The 16,384-nt window shown below is 35.6% G+C and overlaps 1 protein-coding gene across 3 annotated transcripts in view; it reads right to left on the bottom strand.

Annotated features, from left to right (window-relative positions):
* The window catches only part of ARFGEF1 (ADP ribosylation factor guanine nucleotide exchange factor 1), a 155,963-nt gene that overhangs the window by 12,772 nt on the left and 126,807 nt on the right, over window positions 1-16,384 (bottom strand). For all 3 annotated transcript variants that reach the window (XM_045075690.1, XM_045075689.1, XM_045075691.1), the window contains 10 exons: window positions 15,444-15,484; window positions 15,181-15,350; window positions 14,447-14,598; window positions 14,133-14,305; window positions 13,184-13,344; window positions 12,062-12,192; window positions 8,833-8,962; window positions 7,600-7,735; window positions 7,381-7,519; window positions 5,663-5,735 (listed from right to left, as the gene is read on the bottom strand). In XM_045075690.1, the coding sequence (XP_044931625.1) occupies window positions 5,663-5,735; window positions 7,381-7,519; window positions 7,600-7,735; window positions 8,833-8,962; window positions 12,062-12,192; window positions 13,184-13,344; window positions 14,133-14,305; window positions 14,447-14,598; window positions 15,181-15,350; window positions 15,444-15,484 (1,306 nt within the window). The remainder of the gene's footprint in view (window positions 1-5,662; window positions 5,736-7,380; window positions 7,520-7,599; window positions 7,736-8,832; window positions 8,963-12,061; window positions 12,193-13,183; window positions 13,345-14,132; window positions 14,306-14,446; window positions 14,599-15,180; window positions 15,351-15,443; window positions 15,485-16,384) is intronic.

Below are 16,384 nucleotides of genomic sequence, written 5' to 3'. Positions count from 1 at the left end.
TAACTTGTACATTTTAAGAAGTATATTTTAAGGGGGAAACTAATCAGTTGACAATTAAAAATGTCTTACTGAATATAAGTAAAAACCATTTTTTTTTTAAAGCACTGGTTTTTAAAATTTTTTTGGTCATTGGCTCTTTTGAACATTCTGGTCATTTCTAAGAAGCTTCACCCCAGAAAACTAAATGTGCAAAAAACTAGGTCACAGTATTTGGGATTTAAAAAGTCTCCTTTACATCAGAGGAATTTTTTTTTTTTAAGTTAGGCATATTGCTTTCTGATTAACCAATGTAAAAGAGGATGATTTTGAGCGTAATCTTTGCATTTTTTAGAATAGCTTTGTATCATGAATATGCTCACACTTCCCCTTTTAAAAAGGACCCTACAGTGAAAGAGGAGCTCCTATGAAAGAAATCTCTATGTATCAAAGTGCAGATATCTCCTAGCTATTCCAAATATAAAATGCCAGTCTCCAAATAAGATTTCAATTTTTGAAACACTACATATAATTAATATTAACTATATATAGAAATGAATGGGAAAATAGGTGGAAGGATAGACATCACAGTATTAAACACTGGAGTTGTGGCTGAAGGGGCAGTGTAAAAAGGGACTTGTATTTTTTACCCTATTTTCTGTACTATCAAAAAAAAAATTTTTTTTTTAAATTAACTGGGTATTTTTCTATTTTTTGTTTTTAAAAAGTAGTTCTTCACCACATCAGTCCTGGACATGCACCTGTGCCGGATTGTCACACATGTCACACTGCTTGCAAGTTTGTGGAGATGAAGGAGAAGACTGACTGTTGTTCCAGGATAAGGTGGAAGACGGCCCAAGTTCTTGAAACCTGGTGATGTCACTGTCATTGATATGGCTGCTGACAAGCCTACTTGTGTCGAGAGCTTCTCTGACCATTCTCCTGTGGGCCATTCTGCTGTTCATGACATGAGACAGACAGCTGCTGTGGGTGTCATCCAAGCAGTGAACAAGAAGGCAGCTGAAGCTGCTAAGGTCACCAAGTCTGCCCAGAAAGCTTGGAAGGCTAAATGAATATTATCCTCAATACACGCCACCCCAGTCTTAATCAGTAGTGGAAGAACGGTCTCAGAAATGTTTGTATCAGTTGGCCATGTAAGTTTAATAATAAAAAACTGGTTAATGCTACAATGCATTGTAAAACCTTCAGAAGGAAAGGAGAATGTTTTGTGGACCTTCTGTGTGTATGTGGCAATTTTAAGTTCTTAATTTTTAAGATTAGTACTTTTAAATGGAAACCACTTGATCAAAAATCTATCCCAGAATTTTCAGACCCATTAAAACAAAAGTTTAATGAAAGAAACAAAACATAAGTTAGGAAGTAGTCCTTTAGTGCATGGCAGGAAATATTCAGCTGAGAATGACAGTGTGGAAAATACTGCAACTTACTGGCAAACTCTAAGTTGTACAGAGAAGAGAAAGCAAAGGAAAGCAGAGTGAGAGAAGCAGTGGCAGCAGGAGCAGTAGCAGCTCTGAGAAGGCAGCAGCAACTCACAGAGGAGACTGTGAATTGGTCCTGAGGGGCACCGATGGCTCCCTCTATGCAACCCAGCAGCAGCCCAGCCTCTCAGCACTCACGCCACATGTGGTTCCAACAACTTTATGTGCACTACCTGACTTAATTCTAATCACAAGACTCACTCTAACATGAGGTCAGGTAACTTGCTGAGGCCACAGAACCAGTCACTGCAGGGCCAGGATTTCATTTTGGTCTCGCATCAAAGCCCACACTGCAAACTACTATACTATATGGCAGAAGCAGCAAAAGAGAAGCCCACAAAGCAAGCAGGGGTGAGCCAAATTTAAGAAAAACAAAAAAGAGAGCAAGCTCATTCCGGGCTTGAAACAGGACTTCGTTAGTGCTGGAATCTGTAATGAACAGACACCTCTTGCAGATCAGAGTCATGGAGCAATGTGGCCCCAATATACCACATGTGACTGTTCTCTAAAGATCAATTCAGAGTAGAACTCTTCTGTGAAATCTAACTTTCAGCCATTGACAATTATTTAGGAAATTTAAAAGTTGTGTGGGGGGGTACAAACTGACCAAAGGACACTAGTATGCTACCTCTGGCCTCTTGGGTTTAAATTTAATAAGGCCAGATTAAGTAATAGTACTGTTTTAATGGTAATTTCCTGATTTTGTTAATTTCCTGACTGTGCTTATGTAAGTACTTTTGTTCTTTTTTTTTTTTAAGGAAAAATACTAAAGAATTGAAGGAATAAAGGACATCTTATTTTTAGCTTTCAAAGAATTCTGAAGTTTGTGGGGGTGGGGCGGGACAGTGAGAGCAAAAGGAAGGAAGGAGGGACGAAGTGATAAAGCAAATGTAGTGAAATAACATCTGGAGAAACGTGGTGTCATGTAGTTTTATGTGTCAGCCTGTTTAGGCTATAGGATCCAGTTACTCAGTTCCAACACAAATCCAAGTGTTGCTGTGAAGGTATTCTATAGATGTGGTGAACAGCTACAGCCTGCTGACTTTAAGTAAAGGATATTATCCTCAATAATATGGCTGGAGCTTCACGTGATCAAGTGAAAGACCTCATGTCTCCCAAGTAATTCTGCCTGTGGACTGCTGCTGCAGCTCCCGCCCGAGTTTCCAGCCTGCCCGACAGATTTCAAATTATTGCCACCCATAATTACAGAGCCAATTCTGTGAAATTTAAATTAAAAAGAAGACAGATATATGCACATACATATAGTATACATACATGCATGGATAGATACAGATATTTCCCACTGGTTCCATTTCTCCAGTAGAACACTGACTGATACAGATTCTGGTACCGTGAAGTGGGGCACTGCTATAACAAATACGTAAAAATGTGGAAGTGGCTTTGGAATTGGGTACTGGTAGAAGCCAGAGGAGTTTTGAGGCATATGACAGAAAATGCCTAGATTGCCTTGAAGAGACTGTTAGTAGAACATGGACATTAAATTCAATTCTGGTGAGGATGCAGAAGGTGGTGAAATACATGATGGAGAAATCTGTCTTCTGTCACCCTTAAAGAATACACATACAGTCATGGAACAGAATGTGTACAGAAATACGAATGTTAAAAGTGCTTCTGGTGAGGTCTCGAAAGGCAATCGGGAACATGTTATTGGATAATGGAAGAAAGGTGATACTTGTTAAATAAGTAGCAGAAAATCTGGTTCAATTGTGCTGTACTACTTGCGTGGAAAACAGAACTTGTAAGTGATTAACTTTGATATTTAGCTGAGGATATTTCTAAGCAAAAGGTTAAAGATGTGGCCCAGTTTCTTCTTGGTGTTTATAGAAAAATGTGAGGCCAGAGAGATACTCAGGAAGGAACTACTAGGCAAAAAGAACCTAGCACTTGATAATTTGGAGAATCATGGCCTATCCAGATTGTGAAGGATGCTAAAATCAGAAAATTTATTGTTACCAAAACATTTCTTCGGATAGTTAGATAACATTTTGATGAAAGAGATTAGATGTGTATATCCAATGGATCCAATCAAACACCTCAGGAGAAGCTTGGAACAGAGAGAAAGTTATCCAGAAAGGTTCCATAAATAACACTCTTGACATGCATGAGAGACCCACGGGATTTTGAAAATGATATACTAGCAGAACACAGCCAGCCTAGACTCACAGGAACAGACATAGGATAAAAGGAAGATTATCAGATCTCTGGGATTCTACAGGCAGGCTACATGGCTGCAAACACATGCTAATCTTTAAGAAGAGCTGCTGGGGCACAAGAAGGAGCCACGGGCCCAGAAGGCAGAGTATAAAGGTACAGAGAACTATCCTCAGGCCTTGACTTTTTTTTTTTTTGAAAGATTATTTATTTGATTGAGAGAGAAGACAGAGAAAGAAGAGAGCATGAGTGGAGGAAGGGGCAGAAGGAGAGGGAGAAGCAGACTCCCCACCAAACAGGGAACCCGACTTGGGGTTCAATCCCAGGAACCTGGGATCATGACCTGAGCTGAAGGCAGATGCTTGACTGACTGAGCCACCCAGAAGCCCCTCAGGCCTTGAAAATTAAAACAATTTGTCTTGTTGGGTTTTGAACTTGTTTAGGACCAGTGACCCTTTTATTCCTTCCAATTTCTCTCTTTTTGAATGAGGATGGTTAGCCTGTGCTTGTCTCACCATTGTATTTTACAAGCAGGTAATTTGTTTTCTAGGTTTACAGGTCCACAGATGGGGACAGAAGATGCCCCCAGAAGAGACCACATACATGATCTAGATGGCTGTGATAATGAGATCTGGGACTTTAGATATGATGTTTAGATCAGATTTGGGACTTATTGATGCTTTAAGGAGTTCAAACTTTTGGGAATACTGAAATGGCATGAATACACATTTTGCCTGAAAGATGAACGAGCATGAATTTTTGGGTGCCAGAGGGTAAAGACTGCAATAGGTTGAACAGTGGCCCCAAAACAGTATATCTAAGTTGGAATCTCAGATACTTATGAAGGTTACTTGGAAAGAGGGTCTCTAAAGATGTAATTAAATTAAAGATTTTGAGATGAGCTGGCTTATATCTTATAGATACTAAAGAGATAGCTAGTGTCCTTAAAAGAGAAAGGAGAGACAGGTATGATACGTTACAGATTTGACTTTTACACAGACATTTAAAAATGGAGGGAGAGACTGGAATGATGAGTATACAAGTCAAGGAACACTGAGAGTTGCCAAGAGCCACTAGAAGCTGAAAAAGGCAAAAGAAGATTCTCCATTAGCGCCTCTGGAGAAAATGCAGTCCTGCTGATGCCTTAACTTTAGGCCTTTGGCCTCCTAGAATGAGACAATATATCTGTTGTTTTAAGCCACTACCATTCGTTGTGGTAGACCTAGGAAATAAATACATTGGGTGAAGGGTATATAAAAATTCTTTGAACTGTTACTGTAATATTTCTCATAGGTTAAATTATATCCAAATTAAAAATTTAAAATAAATACCCAATAATGTCTTTAGCTTGGCATGGAAATCCTTTTTAATTCTTCTTCTTTTTATAAGTAGGCTCCATGCCCATCATGGAGCCCAACACAAGGTTTGAACTCAGGGCCCTGAGATCAAGATCTGAACTGAAATTAAGAAGAGGATTCTTAACCAACTGCACCATCCAGGTGTCCCTTGGCATGGAAATCCTTACATAATCTCATGCCTGGCTCTTGAAATTCCCGACATCATTTTATTCTGTCTCAAACTGTCTACATTATAAAATAATTTAAAATACTTCCTTCATGGCACGTACAGAGATAAATTTTAGTCACCCGGGAATTTACCATTATGAAGCTTAACCTAAGAATTCTGGACAAATTTATGCCATCTTTTTAATTTATTTTTATTTTTTTAAAAGATTTTATTTATTTTGACAGGCAGAGTTTACAAGTAGGCACAGGCAGGCAGAGAGAGGGGAGGAGGAGCAGGCTCCCTGCTGAGCAGAGAGCACTATGTGGGGCTCAATCCCAGGACCCCGGGATCATGACCTGAGCCAAAGGCCGAGGCTTTAACCCACTGAGCCACCCAGGCACCCCTATGCCATCTATTTTAAAGACCTGGACTCACAGAAAAGAATCTGGCCCATAGTAAAGTTACCTCTCACAAGCAATTTTAAATATGATTTATTTATGAAAACTTACCAGCTGTTTTTCATTCACAGGAGATGGAGGTGGGGGAACAGTTTCTCCAGAAGAGGGACGCCAGGTTAAGAGCCTTTAAAATACCAAAGTCACACCAATCACTGAGTGTGAAACAGGACACATCCAACATGTGTTTTGGAACAGGCATAAAAGTCACAAGAATATGCCCAAAACAATATAATCCTTCTCTGACTACTACTGAAAAAATCTAGTAAAAAGTTTAAAATATGTATTTCCAGAAATCAATCAACTAGCATGGGTCATCAGTTTAAAAAAAAATTCTGAAAGTTTCAAACACTTTAAACTCACTTTTTCTAAGTAGTAATGTCATTTAAATATTTCCTAAAGTGAGATTGAGAAAAGTTTGAGACTTTTCAAAAATTCACAGAACTCTTTAGATCCTATTTTTTTTAATGTATAAAAATAAATGAAATAAAATTTGGCCCAAAAGAAGAAACTAACTTGCCATCCCTGACTGGATACTTAGAATAGAAAGATGACTAAGGCCCAAGTTTTTGCTTCTGAGAAGCAGGAGATCCTGGGAAATGGAGTAGACAATGGTAGATAATAGCATTTCAATTCAATATGGAAAGAACTCTGGTACAGTTATTTTCTATTAAAAAATGCTTATTAGATGATCTTTAAGATCACGTATCTTAACCTGCATTTGTAATCCAATAAATTAAAACAGAGGCAGTTCCTAAAACAAATAAAAAAACAAGAATGTTCAGCCTGGCTGGTTTTTGTTAAGACTTCACAGGGACAACAGCTAGGCAAGACTTCATACTGTCTTTTGACATAGGTAAACTGACAAAAATGGATCACTTGTCAAGTACATTACATTGTTCCAATAAAATGTGCACTAAAAAATAAGAAAAGTTTGACCGGTATTTGTCCTTTCAGTATAGACCCACCTACAGACTGCTTTCCTAGAGGTATGTCCCTTTTGTTTGACTTCCAGTGTCTTATTTATTAGGATACTGACAAGGGGATCGTATCAGTGTAAACATATTTCACTCATGTCAAGAAAAAGTTTATGATGCTTAAAAATCTGAACTCCTAATTTTCATACATTGCTTTATGTCAGTACATACACATGTATCTACTTAAGATGCTTTAAGTAAGATTTAAAACATCTTATTAAGTAGATTTAAAAATAGTAAATCTCAAGTAAAACTTTCTGTAGGTCAGAGATCCCCAAAGTTGAGCTGGGAAGTAAATTCAAGTACGTCCTATAAATAATCCAGATGCTATTAGTCATTTAGTGAGACTACATCTCAGTTTCTCCATTGATTAAAAACTCCTTCACCACAATTCAATTCCAAACGAATTCATTAGAAGAGGACAATTAACTATAAAATATATTTATAAATAAATTTTCCTTATTCAGTCTATAGTAACTGAAATATATGTTAAGTTTTTTTGTTGCTTTTTTAAAATTCAAAACCACTGCTTGCTCTAAGCTGGATAAATAAAACCCTATTAAAAAGGAGAATCACCTCAATACGATCAATGATCATATGACGAATCAGACTGAAGTGTTTTGATTATAAAGAATTTAATTCAAGTATCACCTATGGTTTATAGAACTCTGATTTGAAATAAATACAAATTCATGGAACACAGAGGTTTTTCAAAAGAATTTGTTAAAAAAAAATAACTAAACTTTTTATGTCTATCATTCAATATACAAATATAAAATAAAGTAAAATCCTTACGCATGTGGGATTGTGGTTTTGAAGATATCCAGTGTGCAGTTACAAGTTTTATCCCAGATTTCTAGGGTAAATTTCTCACCATTCAGAATAACGACATTCTCTAAGCAGTTTGTACCAGATCGTGCTAACTGCTCATTGTCTGTAAAGAAAAGAGCAATTCATTTATGTATTGTCAGGGCCACATTTAACACTTTGTGTCACTATTTGCTATAGACGTACCTTGCTGCACACACCAGTAGAGCTGGGCAAAAATATCATCCAAAAGTACATCACTGAGTACCTCTAAATACTGAGTGAATACATCACAGATCGCATAAAGTGCATGATTACAAGTTGTAGTCATCCATTCAGCTTTCTAAGGCAAAAAAGTCATTAAAAGAAGGTCAGACCATTTGTCAACAACCAGAATTAAAGAAGAAACATGCTTGCATGTTTAAAAGCTAAGGCTGTCCATCTTCCTTTCAGACCACTTAACTTCACTCTAGAATATTACATTCACCTCAACTCACTGAGATCTATTTTTCTCCATCATTCTGTAACAATTTATGTAAAGTAATTAAATTTTTTGCATTATTTTTGATTTTAAAAATTATCACTGAATTATCTTGCTATTAACATTATAACTCTTCTCAAACAATATACATGAATATCAACATCTGGCCTTGCTCCATGATATGACAGAACATAAACGAGAAATACAGAGGAAGGAAATAGGAATTTATCTAAGTGGGTTTCGCATAAATTTAAAATAAAACTTTCATGCAGTATGGTTACTTGAAAATACCATAAATGGTTAATAGGGCCATACAAAATAAGTGTAAATAATTTATTTTTCTCAAATACATAAAGGACTAATCTGGACTAGTGATAATTTTCATGTACAGTTTTGTGCCAGTGCATATACAGATGTCTACATTATCAGATGTTTTCAGTAACAGTCTACCTGTAGATTCAAAAATCACAGATCTAAAGTAAAACTTGCTGCAGGCCACACAGTCCCTAATGTTTCATTTAATACAGCTGTACGGGACAAAAGAAGAAAACCTGAGGCTCTCTCCGTACATTTATTGAGATTCATGCTATAATTGGTTTGTAGTAAAACACTGAAATAAAATAAATAAAAGTTATTACTATGTATTCTTTACTTCAGAATAAGAAGTCACTATGAATATAAAGAAAGCTACTGGTATCTGTAGTTGTGGCAATATTATAATGAGGAAAGAAACTGGAAGTTCAACAAAAACACTGAAAACAACCAATTAATTAACTCAGTTCTATCCCCAAATAGGATTCTTTTTTTTATAAAGACATAATTTTTATTTATTATAATGAACAGCTCTCCAGGAACTTTTTTTCTTTTCTAAGTACTTGATTTGATCTACTAAACTGTATTAGGGAAAATACTCAGAACCTTTTAACTTATCTGTGTTAAATGAAATTTTTTTCTCTTACCTCTGTCTGCTGTTCTGGCAATTTCATGTTGTCAAAGATTCTGAAAACAATTCTAAATAAATCCTGCCACCAGTGTTTTTCATAAGTGTGGCCATAAGTTTTCATTATCTCGAACATTACTGTTAAACCCCTAAAACAATAAAACACAAGTGGGAAGCTATAACACAGAAAATATTCCATATCAGAATACCCTCTTAAAATAGTTCTTAGAGGTCATAAAGCTACTAAAAAAGTTTAAAACTGGTTTTAAACTAATAAAAGATATTCAGTTTTAAGAAATTTCCACTGTAGGGGCGCCTGGGTGGCTCAGTGGGTTAAGCCGCTGCCTTTGGCTCAGGTCATGATCTCAGGGTCCTGGGATCGAGTCCCGCATTGGGCTCTCTGCTCAGCAGGGAGCCTGCTTCCTCCTCTCTCTCTGCCTGCCTCTCTGCCTACTTGTAATCTCTCTCTGTCAAATAAATAAATAAATCTTTAAAAAAAAAAAAAAAAAAAAAAAAAAAAAAAAAAAGAAATTTCCACTGTAAAACTGGTTTCTTTGGGATGCATCATGTAGGAGAAAATTCCAAAGGACTTGGCCTTAAAATGTTTTATTTCACTTTTCTCCCACTCCCACCCCATCATTCCAGCATTTTAAGATTGTAAATGAAATTAAAGATTGTGAATAATCATCATAAAATTGGTTTCTGGGAAATTTTTCTCAAAGAGTTACAGGACTTTTAGCATACAGGACTTTTAGCTTACATTTTAACCATTCATAGATTATCCCTGAACTAAAAGATTTATAAAACTGATCCATTAAGACATTCATGTGGCAGTTTGTTTCCTACTATATGCCAGGGATAGAACAATATTTGGCACATAATAAGTATTTATTGAACAAATAAATTGCTTAGTATCACATGCACTGTCTTTTGAATAAGTGTTAAAATTAAAACTCAACACTGCCTTCTTGATTCCTTATTATCTTCCTCTAAATAATAATCCCTTCATGTAATCATTAAAAAACTTGATCTGTTCTTTATATGTTACTTTCTTCTAGCAAAATAGGTATCTTTCCAGTAAGAAAAAAGTCTATATTTCTAAAAATTCTGATGGTAAGCCAAAACCAAATGTTATCTGAAAGACTCCATAAGGACTGGTTCACAGTTCAGCTCATTTGCTGCTATGCTACCTCTGGGTCTGGCACATAATAGGCTCTAACTATTTGTTAAATACGTGTGCAAATGGTACTTTGGTCCTTTAGCAAGTTCACAGCAGTTTATTTGATCCATAAGTACCTAATGTGTATAATGAAAAGTAAAGGAGCCATAGTAAAGAAATTCCTGTGGAAGTAACATACTCTTCTTTTGGAGAAGCCTGCTGGAATTCATGTTTCCCCCTACAATGAACAAGGCTCCCTCTTCCTCCATCTCCTGAGCTTGAAATCCACCTCCTCCCACTCTAAGTAACCGGATGCTAAATCCCACAGCTAGGCATAAGGGGATGTGGGAATCCTGTTTTTTTCCAGGCCCACAAAGCAAACACAGAGCTACAGAGGTTTCCATGATTTTCACAGTTCAAGAAACCTTTTTGAAACAATACTTAAATTGCTGGTACAGGGAAAAAGAGTATGTGAGACCCTAGGTTAATTAACCAATCCTAAATCTATAAGATTTTAAGGTAATCAGATGAGAACACATGTGAAGGTACTGTGTAATTAACCTGTTACACAAATCATGAAATGTAATCTAAAATCAGTCCTTAAAGATCCTGGAATGAAATAAGAAAATGCCATTACTGAACAAAGTTTACTCATGTTTTTCCTCTCCTTTATTAACTAGAATACATATTTTCTCTTCTCCTTAACAACCAGAACTCCTTCATAATCTCAAGATGGGATATGGCAAGAAGGAAAGTGGGTGGTCCCAGACAAGAACAGGCTCAAAAACTAAGGAAGCAGGAAGACCCTTCATCTCTTTATCAAATAAATTCCTACAAAGAAACAAGGGCGGATATGTGCGTGTATGTATGTATGTATGCCAAGTTTATCTGATGTGTCTGTCATGATATATTAGCTGCTCCAATGATATGGCTGGTCAATTCAAAGCTATAAATCTCAGTAATTTAGTTTACATGAATCAGGGGCTATCTTGAATTTTATCAAGTTCCTAACAGGTCCACTGCCAAACAATTTTCAATGTCTAAAATGCTGTATACTGTTCTTGTGATTATGAAATTTTATTACAAATTCCCAAGGTTTGAATCCTATTTTGGACTGCTTACCTAATTTTATAAAAATTTCCATGATAACAAATAAAAATGAAGTTTCTTAGGATATGTATCACATTCCACCTTGGATGGGAATGAGGGTGGTTGTGGTATAAGAGGAGGAAGGAGAGATTCATTCCTTCATTATAGTTCTATCACTGATATCTTACAAGTCTCTATTTACTACCTTTCCAATTAAAAAAAAATCCAATAAAGTTAATTGCCCAAATGATTAATGATTCTCCCTAAAAAGAAGATGGGCTATATAAAAGACAGATTTTATTTAAACATATAATTAAACTCATGTTGCCTCAAGCATTTGTCGACAGGTAACAGGATATACAAATCAGTCATGTCAATTTGGCAGTAAAAAATGTAGGATAAAAATTTTCTATGGGATTAACATGAGCTGTAACTAAATGTGAACTGAATCCTCATCCAGTTACATTATATCCACAGAAGTTTCTTTACAAATAAACTATGTACTCATATAGATCTTTTACTGAGAATATACTTGTGAAAGAGTGTGCTTCTTTTTTAATAGACCTACATTATTCAAAACTCTGTTACTCTGAAGACCAGTCTTCAAAGAGAAATGGTTCTTTATCTAAAGTTCACCAAGGATGTGCAAAGAGAAATTCTTTTAGCATTCATCAGGAAATAATTTTGCTACTAACTTCAGTTTTTAATTAGAAACAAATGTATGAAAAGACAGAATGTGTAAACTATTAAATTAACAGAGAAGCCAAAACTCAAAGTAGTATGCTCGACTAAAATCTGAAGAAAAAGTAGTATTTCCATTTTTACTGTTGCTCCACTTAACATATTTTAAAATCTGCCTATCAAATAATGACTATATTTGATAAAACACATGACTTATGGACTTATGGCCTTCAACTACTGAACTTATGTTCACATAAGAAAAGTTAAATGAAGTCAAAATGAGCCTTTCAAAATTGTAGTTACAAACACTGATTGTTACCTGGTTCTTACATCTAATTTGCATCTATTGATGATACAGGATAACTCAAAGAGAATTGGGAACCATCCTCTCACCCAAACCCTGTCTTCCGGTGCCACGTTCATATCATCACTTGTGTACTCCTTGAAAGCCTTCAAGAAGAAAGGTAGATATACTTCAGGTAAAACACAACACCTGTGTATTATTTCTCCCCCCCAATTTTTTAAATGCTCTACAAATCAAAAGTGAGCCAATTTGATAAACAATTTATAGCAAGATAGAGATTGTAACTGTCTATGAAGAGCACTGCACTAAAGTCCTGAAGTTGGTTTCAGCTTCAAATCTTTCATCAGCTTTTCTGTATTATTATATTCGGCAGGTTAAACCAGGCTTCCATTTTTATCCTTTCCCTGGATTTTTATCCATTTTTATCCTTTCCCTGATAAGGCTGCATGTGCCTTATCAGCTACCTTGGGAAGTATGAAGGTCAAATGAGTCGATGCATGTAAAAAGTACTAAGCTCCCCCAGAGGTACACATTAGTATGTAGTAAAAAATCTTACTACCAAATTCTCTTGATGATAGTTAGAGATAGATTCAGATATGCAAGTTAAGGCTGGCGGCCAGGTTGCCAATTCAACTTTTTACTTCAGTGCTTGAGTCCACGCTCATCCACAGACAGCCAACTTCAGTACTGTACAGCACCACATGCAGGAAATAGTATGGGCTAACGGCTAAAGACATGGGATTCAGTTCAAACCCTAGGTCTCCTTTACTAGCCCTGCAACCATGGACACATTTTTTAACTTCTTTGTGCCTCAGATTCCTTATCTGTATGGGGCTGTAACACTACCTATATCATAAAGTTAAGAACATTAAACAAGTTAATACATGTAAAGTACTCAGAAAAACACCTGATATCTTTAGTAAATGACAGCTATCATTACACTTGGAAAAACAAACACCTGACACCTTTAATAAATGATAGCTATCACTACTAATCACTTAGGTCTGAAACAAGTTCAGATAATTTGGGGTTTACTGAAAACTAAATGCTTCATATTCCCTCAATTCCCAAATAAACTTTGATCTCAGACTGGAAATAAATACTCAGCAAAATTTTGTTTACTAAATGACGCTATACCTGAGGTCTATCAGACACATATTTTGCACAATGGCGAATAAGTCGAATTGCCTCCATACTTGTGTCTGGGAAAGCTGCATTGCACGCAAATTCAGACAAACACTTCACTGCATCCTGGAAAGAATCAATGGTCGCTGGAAAGTGTTTTTCAAACACAAGAGCTGAAAGGATGGAAAATATATCAAAATAATTTTTTCAATTATTATTAACTGCAACAAAAAAAACCAACCCCAGAAGTTAAAGCATACTTAAAGATGAAGGGTTTTGATGTCTAACAGACATCACTTCATATCTGTCATTACTGCTTACTTGACTGTCTTGAGTAGTGGGGAGAGGTACACAGTGTTTTCTTTATACCATAAACCCAATACACAATACAGTGACAGTACAGCAGGTACTGAATCAGTAGCTGCTGAGATCAATATACAAAATTACGTTCAACCTATCTGTATTGCAGTCTCTTAATCTATTAAAAATGATGAGGGTCATCATTATCATCTTTCAGACAGGCTTAACTTACAACCTCGGTATTTAATTCTCCTTATAGTCAAAGGAGGCTGTATAACGGAGTGGTCAAAAACCTCTCCCTTGCTTTGAATCCCAGTAACTCAATCATGCACCCCATGCAGGTCACTTGACTTCACTGGGTCTGAGTTTCCTGATCTATTTAAAAAGGGATAGTTAAGATACTTAGCTCACAGAGTTGTTGTAAAGACCAAAGGAAACACATTCGATGAGCTTACTGTTCTTGCATTGGTAAACATTCAATAAATGTTAACTATAATAATGTAATAACAATATTACTATCATTACGAACTCTCTACAGGCAAACCTTGTTAAACTGAAAACCCAGAATAGGTCTGTGATCTTATATTTCTATTATTTTCTGAAAACATTAAAGCTTTGCTTTTTTTTTTTTTAACTTGAATGCAGGCAGAAGAATACTCACTGACAATGTGCCCTGTTGTTTGGAATGCAAGTTCCACTATGCTTTCATCTTGATCAGATGCAGCTAGATGAAACACAGAGAAAATGTTCTTCCATCCAGACCGAATGTTAGCAGCTTGAGAATTAACCATTTGTGCTATACACCGTACAACCATATCTCGAATTGTTGGAGACCTAAAATATTAATATAATTGCTTGGATATGCATATATATAAAACCCATCAGTTTTTTTTTTTCCTTTCTTCTGTTTTCCCCCCTGCTGTGGAAAATAATAAGGTATTTTTCTGATATTAAGCAATTCAACAAATATAATACCTGTTCCTTTTCATTATATGTTCAAAGGGTCTTAAGAAATCCTTCTGGAATCTGAAATTAGCAAGCTCCCCTTTTTCTAAAAACTTCATTGACAATTGCCTCAAGGAATCTACTGCAAAGATAGCTACATCTTCATTAGGATTACAGCCGACCTGTAATGGCAACAGAAATATAGGGTGCTAATGTCAGCAGTGAAAGTCTATTTCTTCACTTTTGTTTTAGAAAAAAATATTATCACTAAGAACACAAATTGGTAAATCCTAAAATTCTCCACAAAGGCACTAAGGTATACTAACAATATTTTTCAACAAGAAAAACATACTGTATTTTTATTTTTTTAAGATTTATTTATTTATTTATTTGACAGACAGAGATCACAAGTAGATAGAGAGGCAGGCAGAGAGAGAGAGGAGGAAGCAGGCTCCCTGCTGAGCAGAGAGCCCGATGAGGGGCTTGATCCCAGGACCCCCTGGGATCATGACCTGAGCTGAAGGTAGAGGCTTTAACCCACTGAGCCACCCAGGCACCCCAAGAAAAACACATTTTAACTAAATACTTAAAGCCTAGAGCAATCATTTAAAAAAACAAAACAGGATTCAAAGGTTGCCCTACTTTTAATTACAAAAATGTAATTTAAAAAAGGTAGAAAAGGAAAAAAAATCTCAATTAGATTTTAAGGAATTTTAAACAAAAAACATTACAAATGTAAGCAAATCCTACAATTATTCAAATACCTTATTAAAATGATCACCAATAACTTCCCAAATTCGAGACCACTGCAATCTTATTCTTCCCATGTTGTAATATGATATTTCTACTATTTTTTGTAGACTAAACATTCTTGGATGTGTAGTGGAAAGTAATTCATCCATAGACACAGCACAGAGCCAACGGACAAAATCCACTATAATATAAATAAATTTATATTTTGTTAGCTTAACTTTCAAGTCTTTTAGCCAAAAACCAATTTATAAGTGAAATAAATGTATATACTTACCAATAGCGTTTCCATCTAGCCTTGTAGACCCTGTAAATATTCTAAAGAAAAGAAACATAATTCAAAAATTTATAAACTCTTACATCTGTTATATCAATTCAAAAAGTAGCATGAGGTACTTGCTACTTTAAATCTGGTTTAGAAGAACAAAAAATCAGGTAGTCAACTAAATTTTAATATATCATTTCATAACAAGTATAGTTTGGATGTTCCTCCCTCCCTCCTTTGCATTCAGAAATATAATAAAGAATAAATTGTTTTAATTTTATTAGTAAGCTTACACAAACACTAGATCAATACGAGACTCTAAAGTTAAATATCAGTTTGTAAAACTAAGTGACTAACTGGCAGAGTACAAAACAGAAGGTATTTTTTAATTTTTCCTGATTATCTACTAGCATTAAACATGTTCTTAAGATGAAAAGTTCTTTGTTTTTACAAGTAACATACATTTGATTAGAAAACTCATTATGTTAAATTATAAGCAACCTAACAGAAGCTTGCAAATAGTCTCTAATAGTTTAACTAAGAAGTGGCTAAATAACTTGTCCTGGAAAAATCAAATGTTTATAGAGTTAAGCTGTGTTGTCCAGGTTTGCCCAGCTTTCTTCACTGAATTTTTTCTTTGTTTCAAAGTTTCATGTAAGATTTTGGCATAGACCTATTAGTCTTCTTCTAAAGTCTGCATTTTTACTGATGCTCCAGGTTTGTAACCAAGGGTTTGATGCACCTTCCAGAGTGAACTGATATTCCTCAATTTATACTGTGTACCATAGGATTTGCATGGCAAAAAGGAAATGTTAAAGGCAGAAGCAGGTCAAATATTAAGCTTAGAAATAAAAGTAATCTGGGGCATCTGGGGGGCTCTGTTGGTTAAGTGCCTAACTCCTGTTTCAGCTCAAGTTGTGATCTCAGGGTCATGAGACTGAGCCCCCTGTTGG

The sequence above is a fragment of the Mustela putorius genome, unplaced genomic scaffold (assembly GCF_011764305.1).
Source record: "Mustela putorius furo isolate JIRA1106 unplaced genomic scaffold, ASM1176430v1.1 tig00000151_pilon_pilon_pilon, whole genome shotgun sequence".
Lineage (NCBI taxonomy): Eukaryota > Metazoa > Chordata > Mammalia > Carnivora > Mustelidae > Mustela > Mustela putorius.
The sequence above is the reverse complement of the archived record's forward strand: the minus strand, read 5'-3'. Positions and strand labels throughout refer to the sequence as shown.